At 40.2% G+C, this 13,968-nt stretch overlaps 1 protein-coding gene across 1 annotated transcript in view; it reads left to right on the top strand.

Annotated features, from left to right (window-relative positions):
• Window positions 1-13,968, top strand: part of LOC106567507 (gamma-aminobutyric acid receptor subunit beta-2) — a 95,441-nt gene that overhangs the window by 60,839 nt on the left and 20,634 nt on the right. The window contains exon 6 of the mRNA XM_014136818.3: window positions 13,559-13,696. Within this exon, the coding sequence (XP_013992293.1) occupies window positions 13,559-13,696 (138 nt within the window). The remainder of the gene's footprint in view (window positions 1-13,558; window positions 13,697-13,968) is intronic.

Below are 13,968 nucleotides of genomic sequence, written 5' to 3' on the forward strand. Positions count from 1 at the left end.
AGAGCTGCAAAATCTGGACCCCTACAAATCAGCCGGGCTAGACAATCTGGACCCTTTCTTTCTAAAATGATCTGCCGAAATTGTTGCAATTGTTGCAATCCCTATTACTAGCCAACCTCTCTTTCATGTCGTCTGAGATTCCCAAAGATTGAAAAGCAGCTGCGGTCATCCCCCTCTTCAAAGGGGTGGACACTCTTGACCCAAACTGCTACAGACCTATATCTATCCTACCCTGCCTTTCTAAGGTCTTCGAAAGCCAAGTCAACAAACAGATTACCGACCATTTCGAATCCCACCGCACCTTCTGCACTATGCAATCTGGTTTCAGAGCTGGTCGTGGGTGCACCTCCACCACACTCAAGGTCCTAAACGATATCTTAACCGCCATCGATAAGAAACAATACTGTGCTGCCGTATTCATTGACCTGGCCAAGGCTTTCGACTCTGTCAATCACCACATCCTCATTGGCAGACTCAAAAGCCTTGGTTTCTCAAATGATTGCCTCGCCTGGTTCACCAACTACTTCTCCGATAGAGTTCAGTGTGTCAAATCGGAGGACCTGTTGTCCAGGCCTCTGGCAGTCTCTATGGGGGTGCCACAGGGTTCAGTTCTTGGGCCGACTCTTCTCTGTATACATCAATGATGTCACTCTTGCTGCTGGTGAGTCTCTGATCCACCTCTACGCAGACGACACCATTCTGTATACTTCTGGCCCTTCTTTGGACACTGTGTTAACTACCCTCCAGACGAGCTTCAATGCCATACAACTCTCCTTCCGTGGCCTCCAACTGCTCTTAAATACAAGTAAAACTAAATGCATGCTCTTCAACCGATCGCTGCCTGCACCTGCCCGCCCGTCCAGCATCACTACTCTGGACTGTGCTGACTTAGAATATGTAGACAACTACAAATACCTAGGTGTCTGGTTAGACTGTAAACTCTCCTTCCAGACTCACATCAAACATCTCCAATCCAAAGTTAAATCTAGAATTGTCTTCCTATTTCGCAACAAAGCATCTTTCACTCATACTGCCAAACGTACCCTCGTAAAACTGACCATCCTACCGATCCTCGACTTCGGCGATGTCATTTACAAAATAGCCTCCAATACCCTACGCAATAAATTGGATGCAGTCTATCACAGTGCCATCCGTTTTGTCACCAAAGCTCCATATACTACCCTCACTGCAACCTGTACGCTCTCGTTGGCTGGCCCTTGCTTTATACTCGTCGCCAAACCCACTGGCTCCAGGTCATCTACAAGACCCTGCTAGGTAAAGTTCCCCCTTATCTCAGCTCGCTGGTCACCATAGCAGCACCCACCTGTAGCACGCACTCCAGCAGGTATATCTCTCTGGTCACCCCCAAAACCAATTCCTCCTTCGGCCGCCTCTCCTTCCAGTTCTTTGCTGCCAATGATTGGAACGAACTATAAAAATCTCTAAAACTGGAAACACTTATCTCCCTCACTAGCTTTAAGCACCAGCTGTCAGAGCAGCTCACAGATTACTGCACCTGTACATAGCCCATCTATAATTTAGGCCAAACAACTACCTCTTCCCCTACTGTAATTATTTATTTATTTATTTTGCTCCTTTGAACCCCATTATGTCTATTTCTACTTTGCACTTTCTTCCACTGCAAATCTACCATTCCAATGTTTTACTTGCTATATCGTATTTACTTCGCCACCATGGCCTTTTTTGCCTTTACCTCCCTTATCTCACCTCATTTACTCATTTTGTATATAGACTTTTGTTTCTACTATATTATTGACTGTATGTTTGTTTTACTCGATGTGTAAATCTGTGTTGTTGTATGTGTCAAACTGCTTGCTTTATCTTGGCCAGGTCGCAATTGTAAATGAGAACTTGTTCTCAACTTGCCTACCTGGTTAAATAAAGGTGAAATATTATAGTTTTTTTTTATGTATGTAACTCTGGGCTGTAGTAAGTGCAGTAGTCCACATAACATATATCTGGGAAGCGATAACCGTGGGCTGTATTATTCAACAACATGGCCGGCTCCAGGCACAAACGACTTTAGGGCCCCAGGCCGCTAGGTGGCCTCCAACCCCCTCCCAAAATGTACACTACCATTCAAAAGTTTGTGGTCACTTAGAAATGTCCTTGTTTTTGAAAGAAAAGCATATTTTTTTGTTCATTGAAATCAAATAAAATGGATCAGAAATACAGTGTAGACTTCGTTCATGTTGTAAATGACTATTGTACCTGGAAACGGTATATTTTTTATGGAATATCTACATAGGTGTACAGAGGCCCATTATCAGTAACCATCACTCCTGTGTTCCAATGGCACGTTGTGTTAGCTAGTTCAAGTTTAGCATTTTAAAAGGCTAGTTGATCATTAGAAAACACTTTTGCAATTATGTTAGCACAGCTGAAAACTGTTGTACTGATTAAAGAATCAATAAAACTGGCCTTCTTTAGACTAGTTGAGTATCTGGAGCATCCACATTTGTGGGTTCGATTACAGGCTCAAAATAGCCAGAAACAAATAACTTTTTTTCTGAAAGGAGTGGGAGGCCCCGGTGCACAACTGAGCAAGAGGACAAGTACATTAGAGTGTCTAATATGGCAGTGTGTGTGTGTGTGTGTGTGTGTGTGTGTGTGTGTGTGTGTGTGTGTGTGTGTGTGTGTGTGTGTGTGTGTGTGTGTGTGTGTGTGTGTGTGTGTGTTGTATCAATATGCATGGGTGTGTATGTTTTTTGTGTGTGTGAGCGTAAGTAGTGTGAGTGTGTGTGTGTTTGTGTTGGAGTGTGCGGGTAGAGTCCAGTGAATGTGCAGAGAGCCAGTGCAAGAGAGTCAAAAAAAAAAATACAATCTTGCTTAGGGCCCTGTTGAACAATGTCAAACTCCTGCAGTCATATAGGCATGTTATAGTAGTTGCATAGTTTAGTACATACACAGACCTTTGTTAATAAAGCATACTGTATGGACTACTACACTGTTTAAATTGAGCTGCCAGTGCCACATGTAGGTGCAGTAGATTAGATTACATCTTGCTTCTTTCTGAACACCTTTTTCTAAAATAAGTCTATGAATATCATTATGTAATCATTGTCCAGACAACCTTGAGTACATTGCTTTTTTCTCTGACAACTTTGAAGCATTGAAATGACCTATTTTGAGAGAAAGAGAGATTAAATTACACCTGTGTACCATTTGGAGAACATATATTGTGTTCGAGCGCATAATGCCACAAGTAGACCCACATACCAGCCTTATCTCTCCACCTACATGCTGTTTTTCTTTCTAAGATGTCTTGGCAAAAGTTGAGATGCCACATTATTGGGGTGGTTTTACGCTGTTGTCAGTGTGAAATTATGAAATTATCATCTCAATGTTCCACCAAATAATAGTTACATTTTCTGCACCAGCGGTGCACAACGTATAGAGCAGCACTGCTATGATATCCTCTTTCAGAAACCACAAATGTCCTCTGGGGTCTGAACAGTTTGTACACTGGAGTTTATTTCATGCCTTAGATGTTCCTTTTGCCGCTCCTGCACGTTTGCCAACCTGCTGAGCTGAAGATAGATAGCTCACTGCACACTGCCAGACTTTAGAGCCAAGCTTTTAATTGGACACCAGGAATAAGATTAAAGTAGCTTTGAACCAACGGTATCAAACATGAATTTTAGTCATGTTTAAGAAGAACCTCCCAAGCACATGTAGGGGGAATATGCATCAGCTGTTTTGGATTTTGATTCTGATTTTCCTGTGCTCTCTCCAGTTAAAGGGGCAATTATATTTGAAATATTGAAATGATTGCATTTTTGAGGTATTTGTATTTCGCGCCACTTGATTCCACTGGCTGTTGAATAAAGTGGGAGGCTAATGTCCCACCTAGCCCATTGAAGTTAACAAGTCACATAATAAGTTGTATGGACTAAATAAATGTCATAAAACAATATGAAAACTTAAAAACACACTGTCCACGTGATACCCTAACCACACTGCAGATGATGCGAAATATGATATATTCCGCTACAAGAGCAAAACACAAAGTCTTATTTAACCATTTAAGTAATGTTGAACCCATGATGGATTTTAAACAGCTCTCCTGTCATAGGGGTCGTTGAATGGAGACCAAGGCGCAGCGTGTATAGTGCTCATTCTTTGACTTTAATGAAGACACTTTCAACAACAAAACAACAAACGACCGAGAACAGTCCCGTCAGGTTCACTAGACTAAACGGAAACAACCACCCACAAAACCCCATGAAAAACAGGCTGCCTAAGTATGGCTTCCAATCTGAGACAACGATAGACAGCTGCCTCTGATTGGAAACCACACCTGGCCACAACATAGAAAATGACAACATAGAATGAAACTCTAGACAACCCACATAGAAAACAGAAAACCCAAAACACATAGACAAAACACCCCCCTGTCATGCCCTGACCAATCTGCTAGGGAAAAATGACCTCATACCAGGGTCAGGACGTGACATCTCCAGTGTAATTGCTTGCTCTCACTCTTACACACTACTCAGGCGCAATCCCATAACCGCTTGCACACATTATTTCTGGGTCTCTTAACGTGACACTGCCATCTAGTCGATGTAAATTAACATAGCTACGTGCTTTAAGCATCTGGCTAAATCTGTACCCCACACATGCAATTATCTGTAACATCCCTCACTCGAACAGTGAATTTCAAACACAGATTCAACCACAAAGACCAGGGAGGTTTTCCAATACCTGGCAAAGAAGGGAACCTATTGGTCGATGGGTAAAAAAAGAAAGAAATCATACGTTGAATATCCCTTTGAACATGGTGACATTATTAATTACACTTTGGATGGTGTATCAATACACCCAGTCACTACAAAGATACAGCCGTCCTTCCTAACTCAGTTGCCGTAGAGGAAGGAAACCGCTCAGGGATTTCACCATGACGCCATTGGTGACTTTAAAACAGTAACAGAGTTCAATGGCTGTGATAGGAGAAAACTGAGGACGGATCAACAACATTATAGTTATTCCATAATTCTAACCTAATTGACAGTGTGAAAAGAAGGAAGCCTGTATAGAATACAAATATTACAAAACATGCATCCTGTTTGCAACAAGGCACTAAAGTAATACTGCTGAAAATGTGTCCCGAATACAAAGTGTTATGTTTGGAGCAAATACAATGCAACACATTACTGAGTACCACTCTCCATATGTTCAAGCATAGTGGTGGCTGCATCATGTTATGGGTATGCTTGTAGTCATTAACGCTAGGGAGTTTTTCAGGATAAAAAATAAATTAGCTAAGCCCAGGCAAAATCCTAGAGGAAACCTGGCTCGGCCTGCTTTCCACCAGACACTGGGAGATTAATTCACCTTTCAGCAGGACAATAACCTAAAACACATGGCAAAATCTTACCAAGAAGACAGTGTATGTTCCTGAAAGGCCAAGTTACAGTTTTAACTTAAATCTGCTTGAGAATCTATGGCAAAACCTGAAATGATTGTCTAGCAATGATTAACAACCAATTTGAGAGAGTTGAGAGAGCTTGAAGAATTTTGAAAAGAATAATGGACAAATGTTGCATAATCCACATGTGGAAAGCTCTTAGAGATTTACCTAGAAAGTATTCACTGTCAAAGGTGATTCTCACATGTATTGACTCAGGGGGTTGAACACTTCTCTAATCAAGATATGTTAGTGTTTTTATTAATTTATTTATTTTATGTTAGAATTGTTCTTCCACTTTGACTGAGTATTTTGTGTAGATCATTGACAAAAAATTACAAATAAATATATTTTAATCCCACTTTGTAACACAACAAAATGTGGAAAAAGTCAAGGGGTATGAATACTTTCTAAAAGCACTGTATACCCATTGATCCTGGAAGAATATAACTTACAAATGCCTCATGAGCTTAGTTCAACTTTTATACCCCATCACAACCCAAAATGCAGTATTCATGTAAGCTTGTTTTACTCCAATGTTTATAAACAAAGTAATTGTTAACACTATATAGCCTCAAAACATGGTTAAAACAATAAAATAGCTCTTAAAATGCATCATATAGGGATGATTTCTGTGTTTTGAAAGTTACATATTTGGAAAACTTAATTGATGACAAGGAAAACATTTTGGGACTGTGTCAACAATGGACTAATGAAATAAATACCAAAATATAATTTTGGTGTGGAATTTTCGTTTAAGTCTACCTGTGTAGACCTTTGTTTGGTATGTCTGAAACTCTCGTTGACTCAATGCATACTTTACTGACTTTACTGAGGCTTCGGCTACTACTAACTAATACTAACTGATATCCATCCTCGTTTAGGATTTTCATGATTTACACAAAATTCAAAGTCAAGCGCATCTCTCAAGTTAGGATTTTACCTTAAGAGAGTATACCCCCAGGATTCACTTGTCACTTTATTTCAATGCTACTCAAGTTTGATCCCCTAACAGAGACACATTTGAACGTTTGATTTGAACCAAAATGTTTATTTTGAAGTCAAGGTACAGTATATTATTAGTAAAGTCCATATATAGTTTCCCCTACCACACTCTGACAAAGGCCTCCTTCCTTGGAACAATAAAACAAATCAATTTCTTTATTTTCTTAATTTTATAAGAAATGTCTTTCTTTTCTTTCTTGTACAACTTTCTTTTATAAGCTGTATAAAATGCCTCCAGTCAGATGGGCCTAGGACATGACCAGCCCTAGTTAAACAGCTTCAGTATTATTATTATTATTATATTTCCAACTGTCACAAGCGTCGTTGTATGTAGACCAAAACGCAGCAGGTATGTGAATGCTCATCTTCCTTTTATTGAAGAAAAACCAAACAAAACACTTACACAAAACAAACGACGAAAACAGTCCTGTAAGGTGCTCAGACTATACACGGAAACAACCACCCACAAACACAAGAGAAAATAAACCCACTTAAATATGGCCTCCAATTAGAAGCAACAACAACCAGCTGTCTCTAATTGGAGGTCGTTCCCAAAACTAACATAGAAAAACTAGAAAACCCACATAGAAATAGAAAACAGAACATAAACCAAAACCCCGAAAGACACTAAACAAACAACCCCTGCCACGCCCTGACCACACTACAATAACAAACAACCCCTTTTACTGGTCAGGACGTGACACACACTATGTTATCAAGAGGGAATTTTATTTATTTCAACCAAGGACATGGTTTAATTCTTGGATCGGGTCTGGAGCAATCCACTGCACAAGGAATTCTGAGCCTATGTGGAAAGGCAGGGAGTTTTCTCCTCTCCCCCTCTCCTCTCTCCCCCATTTCCTCCCTTCAGTTATTGTGCACCACCGATTCTGCATTGGGATCCATCCAAGCAAAATGCAGTGATGTAACAGAAAATAGAGGCTAAATATAATTAGCAAAGTCAGGCTCAATGACATTGAAACAATGGAGTTAAGTGGATCAGATAAGCTCAACCAACCAAGCAACGGCCAGATCTAGACATCTCTATAGCAAGGGATGAAATTATGTTTATTGTGTATGCTCTATGATAATAACGTATTGGTTATTGCAAATTAACTTTGATTTCATAATTGCAAACTTCACGTAATAATATGCTGTATGCTTTATTAACTAAATATGATATCCTAAAAGCAAATAGCTCTTAACAGTCTTTTGGAAATAGCCTATCCCACATGTTTCCAATTAAACACATACCATTGTGTAGTAATCTGCTCTTTTAAAGCTCACACATTGTGGGATATGAGCACCAATCAATTTTTTTGTACAGGATGATCCAGAAATTAGAACACATTCTGAACATAATATGGTAAAACCAGTTTCTGAGTGACTTAATTATTTATAGCATCTAAATAGGTCACCAGTAGTAATTATGAGGAGAAAGCTGAAGGAGGAGAGGAGAGAGGAGGAAGAGAGAGGGAATGCCTGCATGGGACTAATCAATGAGGCAGTGGGAGAGTTCCTGAATAATCCTGTCATAGATCAGCCCAGCGGTCTACCCGCTTGCTCACACCACACTCTCACACTTACATATACATGTATCGTGCCTTCAGAAAGTACAGTTGAAGTCAGAAGTTTACATACACTTAGGTTAGAGTCATTAAAACTTGTTTTTTAACCACTCTAAAAATGTCTTGTTAACAAACTATAGTTTTGGCAAGTCAGTTAGGACATCTACTTTGTGCATGACACAAGTAATTTTTCCAACAATTGTTTACAGACAGATTATCTCACTTATAATTCACTGTATCACAATTCCAGTGGGTCAGAAGTTTACATAGCTTAAACAGCTTGGAAAATTCCAGAAAATGATGTCATGGCTTTAGAAGCTTCTGATAGGGTAATTGACTTCATTTGAGTCAATTGGAGGTGTACCTGTGGTCGGTCTTCCCTGTGGCTCAGTTGGTAGAGCATGGTGTTTGCAACGCCAGCATGGTGTGTGCAACGCCAGGGTTGTGGGTTCGATTCCCACGGGAGGCCAGTACCAAAACAAATGCATGAAATGAAATGTATGCATTCAGTACTGTAACTTGCTCTGGATAAGAGTGTCTGCTAAATGACTAAAATGTAAAAATGTTGTATTTCAAGGCCTTCCTTCAAACTCAGTGCCTCTTTGCTTGACATCATGGGAATATCAACCTCTTACATCTAGACGTTCCGCTAGCGGAACACCTGCTCCAATATCCAATGATAGGCGTGGCGCGAATGACAAATTCCTCAAAAATACAAAAACTTCAATTTTTCAAACATAGGACTATTTCACAGCATTTTAAAGATAAGACTCTCCTTTATCTAACCACACTGTCCGATTTCAAAAAGGCTTTACAACGAAAGCAAAACATTAGATTATGTCAGCAGAGTACCAAGCCAGAAATAATCAGACACCCATTTTTCAAGCTAGCATATAATGTCACAAAAACCCAGAAGACAGCTAAATGCAGCACTAACCTTTGATGATCTTCATCAGATGACACACCTAGGACATTATTTTATACAATACATGCATGTTTTGTTCAGTCAAGTTCATATTTATATCAAAAAACAGCTTTTTACATTAGCATGTGACGTTCAGAACTAGCATACTTCCGGGGAATTTGCTAACAATTGACTAAATTACTCACGATAAACGTTCACAAAAAGCATAACAATTATTTTAAGAATTATAGATACAGAACTCCTCTATGCACTCGTTATGTCCGTTGAAAGGACATTTTGCAATATTCTAAGTACATAGCCCAGCCATCACGGGCTAGCTATTTAGACACCCGGCAAGTTTAGCACTCACCAATATCAGATTTACTATTACAAAAGTTTGATTACCTTTTGTTGTCTTCGTCAGAATGCACTCCCAGGACTGCTACTTCAATAACAAATGTTGGTTTGGTCCAAAATAATCCATCGTTATATCCGAATAGCGGCGTTTTGTTCGTGCGTTCCAGAAACTATCCGAAATGGTAAATCAGGGTCGTGCGCAATTCGTGACAAAAAAAATCTAAATATTCCATTACCGTACTTCGAAGCATGTCAACCGCTGTTTAAAATCCATTTTTATGCAATTTTTCTCATAAAAAAGCGATAATATTCCGACCGGGAATGTCCATTTAGCTAAACAGAGGAAAGAAAACAAAGCTTTCGGTCGACGCGGGCACGAGCCTGAGTCTCACAGTACTGTAACGAGCCACTACCCAAACGCGCTACTTTGTTTCAGCCAGAGCCTGCAAAGCCACGATTCAGCATTTTGCCGCCTTCTGAGAGCCTATGGCAGCCGTAGGAAGTGTCACGGTACAGCTAAGATCCTCACTCTTCAATAAACAGAGACAAGAAGAACGACACCTTGTCAGACAGGCCACTTCCTGCATGAAATCTTCTCAGGTTTTTGCCTGCCATATGAGTTCTGTTATACTCACAGACACCATTCAAACAGTTTTAGAAACTTTAGGGTGTTTTCTATCCAAAGCCAATAATTATATGCATATTCTAGTTACTGGGCAGGAGTAGTAACCAGATTAAATCGGGTACGTTTTTTATCCAGCCGTGTCAATACTGCCCCCTAGCCCTAACAGGTTAAAATGCTGTAAAATAGTCATATGTTTGAGAAATTTAAGTAATAGCATTTCTAAGGTATTTGAAAATTGCGCCACTGGATTACACTGGCTGTTGCGTAGGTTGGACGAATTCGTCCCGCCTAGCCCAGAGAGGATAACATCTTCAATATGCGCCTCGGAGTTTGATAAGAGGACGCATAGTTGTGTCCCCGATGTGTCTGTCTTCACTTGTAGCCTTCTTCGGAGCTGAGATAGATGCCTGTGAAAAGAACCCAAACATGTAACGGGCATTGACTAATAAGAATTGAGATATCTAAGAGAGCCATGTGAGTGAGAGGTGCTTCGGAACACACAGCTGGGAGTAGGGAATTATAATTATTATATTCAGCCCAAGGGCACAACGGCCAATGGCCGCAAAATGCAAGTATTTCTTTAGGGGGCATTACGGCCACACTATGGGGATGCCGCAGGGAAATTCAAGGCATTGTCAAGTGCTTGTCAAATTGTGAATGAGAGACTGATGAAGTGTGAACAGTCTGTGCAAGAAACAAAGCAGAGCTCATGCCTTTCATGCAACTTTTTTCAAATCATCATTACAGTTGCATCATGCAGCCTTAGAATGTATAAAAAATCTAAACACATAGCCCACTGTTTGTATCATAACTAAAGTTGCATAAATAACTTTAAATTAAGCATATAGGAGGAAACGTTTCTTCGTTAACCACTCAACACAGAGTAGGCGTATGTGCACATACTCCAACCGAAATCGTTTAGAGAAAACATCCTTTCTATTTTATTCAGCCATGTTCAACTGTATTCTTCATACTATAAAATAATGGCATGGAATTCTAAGCAAATCTTGTCTGCTAAATGAACTAGTAAAGCCCACTGCATAGGCAGATCAAGGCCTAACATAAGGACAACTCAGAGTATGCTATTCCGTTCTTCTGAAATAGACAATATTTTCTTCATATCATGTTTCTTTAGACCTGTCTAAAATAAATAATGAATTTATTGTGATAATGTAGGCTATATTAATGTAGACTGTAGTCTACATGTAGACTTTTTAAAATGTAAATTTTCCAAAGGTCTGGGTCAGTGGCTTGTAGGCTATGCGTGGAAGCCAGTTTATGTTAATTAATGGTCAATTACCGTGAGATCGGCAGTTATTTGCTTGACAATCAACGGCTGACAAGATTTCATGACCGCCACAGCCCTACTGGACACCTGCTCGGACATCTCATTCCAAAATCATGGGCATTAATATGGAGTTGGTCCCCCTTTGCTGCTATAACAGCCTCCACGCTTCTAGGAAGGCTTTCCACTAGATGTTGGGTGCCTTAGTGAGGTCGGACACTGATGTTGGGTGATTAGGCCTGGCTTGCAACCGGTGTTCCAAGTCATCCCAAAGGTGTTCTGGGGTGTTGCGGTCAGGGCTCTGTGCAGGCCAATCAAGTTCTTCCACATCATTCTCGACAAACCATTTCTGTATGGACCTCGCTTTGTGCACGGGGGCATTGTCATGCGGAAACAGGAGAGGGCCTTCCCCAAACTGATGCCACAAAGTCGGAAGCACAGAATTATCTAGAATGTCATTTTATGCTGTAGTGTTAAGATTTCTCTTCACTGGAACAAATTATTTCTCCTCTACAAAACTTTACAGTTGGCACTATGCATTGGGGCAGGAAGCATTCTCCTGGCATCCACCAAACCTAGATTCATCTGTCGGACTGCCAGATGGTGAAGCATGATTCATCACTCCAGAGAGATTGCTGCAGAGTGCAATGGCGGCGAGCTTTACACCACTCCAGCCAACTTTTGGCATTGCGCAGGGTGATCTTTGGCTTGTGTGCGGCTGTTCGGCCATGGAGACCCATTTCATGAAGCTCACAAAGAAACAGTTATTGTGCTGACATTGCTTCCAGAAGCAGTTTGGAAGTCGGTAGTGAGTGTTGCAACCTAGGACAGATTTTTTTTTGTTATGTGCTTCAGCACTCGGTGGTCCCGTTCTGTGAGCTTGTGTGGCCTACCACTTTGCGGCTGAGCCGTTTCCACTTCACAATAACAGCACTTAAAGCTAACCGGGGCCGCTCTAGCAGGGAACTGACTTGTTGGAAAGGTGGCATCCTGTGATGGTGCCACGTTGAAAGTCACTGAGGTCTTCAGTTAGGCCGTTCTACTGCCAATATTTGTCTATGGAGATTGCATGACTGCATGCTCAATTTTCATCGCCTGTCAGCAACGGGTGTTGCTGAAATATCAAAATCCACTAATTCCAAGGGGAATTCAAATACTTTTGATTTATAGTGTACACTCCCCTACATATTTATTTGGATAGTGAAGCTACATTTTTTTATTTGTCTCTATACTCCAGCATTTTGGATTTCAGATCAAATGTTTTATAATTATGAGGCGATAGTACCGAACGTAGCTTTTCATTTGAGAGTATTTTCATAGAAAGGAATGCACTTTATATATCTAGTCCGCCTATATGAATGTCTCATAAGTATTTAGACAAATTCAATTATAGTTTATTAAATTGAGTCAAAAGTTTAGTATTTGGTCCCTATATTCCTAGTACTTAATGGCTACATCAAGCGTGTGACTCTACAAACTTGTGTTTGTAGACACAATATGTTTCTGAATACTTCTACATTAATGTGAATGGTTACCATGATTACAGATAATCATAAATTAATCATGACTAACAATGAGTGAGAAAGTTACATATTCACAAAGATCACCATTACCGATAACAGGGGAGGTTAGCATTTTTGGGGGATATGATATTTATTATCCATAATCATGGTAGCATCCACATTTATGTAGAAGTGTTCAGAAACATATTCTATTCTTATTTACAATAAAAGTGACTCCAAAATGACACTGACACATGACTTACCATTAGTTTCTATTGGGCACAACATAATCTGAAACACAACCAAAGTGAACTGCAAATGCATCCAACAAGTTTGTAGTCACACGCTTGATGTAATCATTGCGTGCTAGGAATATGGGACCAAATAGTAAACATTTGACTAAATGTAATACTCTATAAGTGAATTTGGCCAAATACTTATGACACCTTCAAATGGGGGTATGAGATACATACAGTAAAGTACTTTTCATTTCTAAACGGTAAAAAAAATATGTATGAAAATACCCTCAAATAAAAGAGGACATTCTGTACCGTCGCCTCATATAAAAAATGTGTTCTTAAACCCCAAATACTAGAATATAGAACCAAATTAAATGTTTTATCTTCACTGTCCAAATAAATACATAGGAGAGTGTATTAGTATCGATCCAAGTGGTAGACATATTAGGTTTACACTACAGTATTTACAATGGTAATGATTCAGTCAACACATTATTTGTATGCCTAATTGATGATTGTGTGCCTACAAGTGTTCATGTTGAATTAATAATCCTTCCAGACACATACACATTAATTAAATTTCTGACTTGCAGTTTCCTCCTTTGTTCTTCATCAAATGCCCTGTCTCTCTCCCTTCCTCAGATGGGTACACCACTGATGACATAGAGTTCTACTGGCGAGGAGGTGACAACGCTGTGACGGGGGTGGAGAGAATAGAACTCCCCCAGTTCTCCATTGTGGACCACAAACTCATCTCCAAGAATGTTGTCTTCTCTACAGGTGATGTGTTATGCCCCAAATGCCCATAAATGAAGTTTCTCTCATTAACTTATCACCATAGCTAGGTACAGATACAAAGGACTGCCGAGCAGACAAAAACTGCTCCTCTCACAACGTTATCTCTGGCCTGTTTCTGAGTAAGAGCACTTAGCATTTCCAGAAAATGCCATGTTACATCAGTCTAGCTGGTTTCCCGTAATGCCACAGGCCAGTCCATTGCCCCCCACTGTGCAGTGCAAGGAACATGGGGAAGTGTGTGGGGTGGCAATGGG

This window comes from Salmo salar, chromosome 13 (genome assembly GCF_965601325.2).
Source record: "Salmo salar chromosome 13, fSalSal1, whole genome shotgun sequence".
NCBI classification, from domain to species: domain Eukaryota; kingdom Metazoa; phylum Chordata; class Actinopteri; order Salmoniformes; family Salmonidae; genus Salmo; species Salmo salar.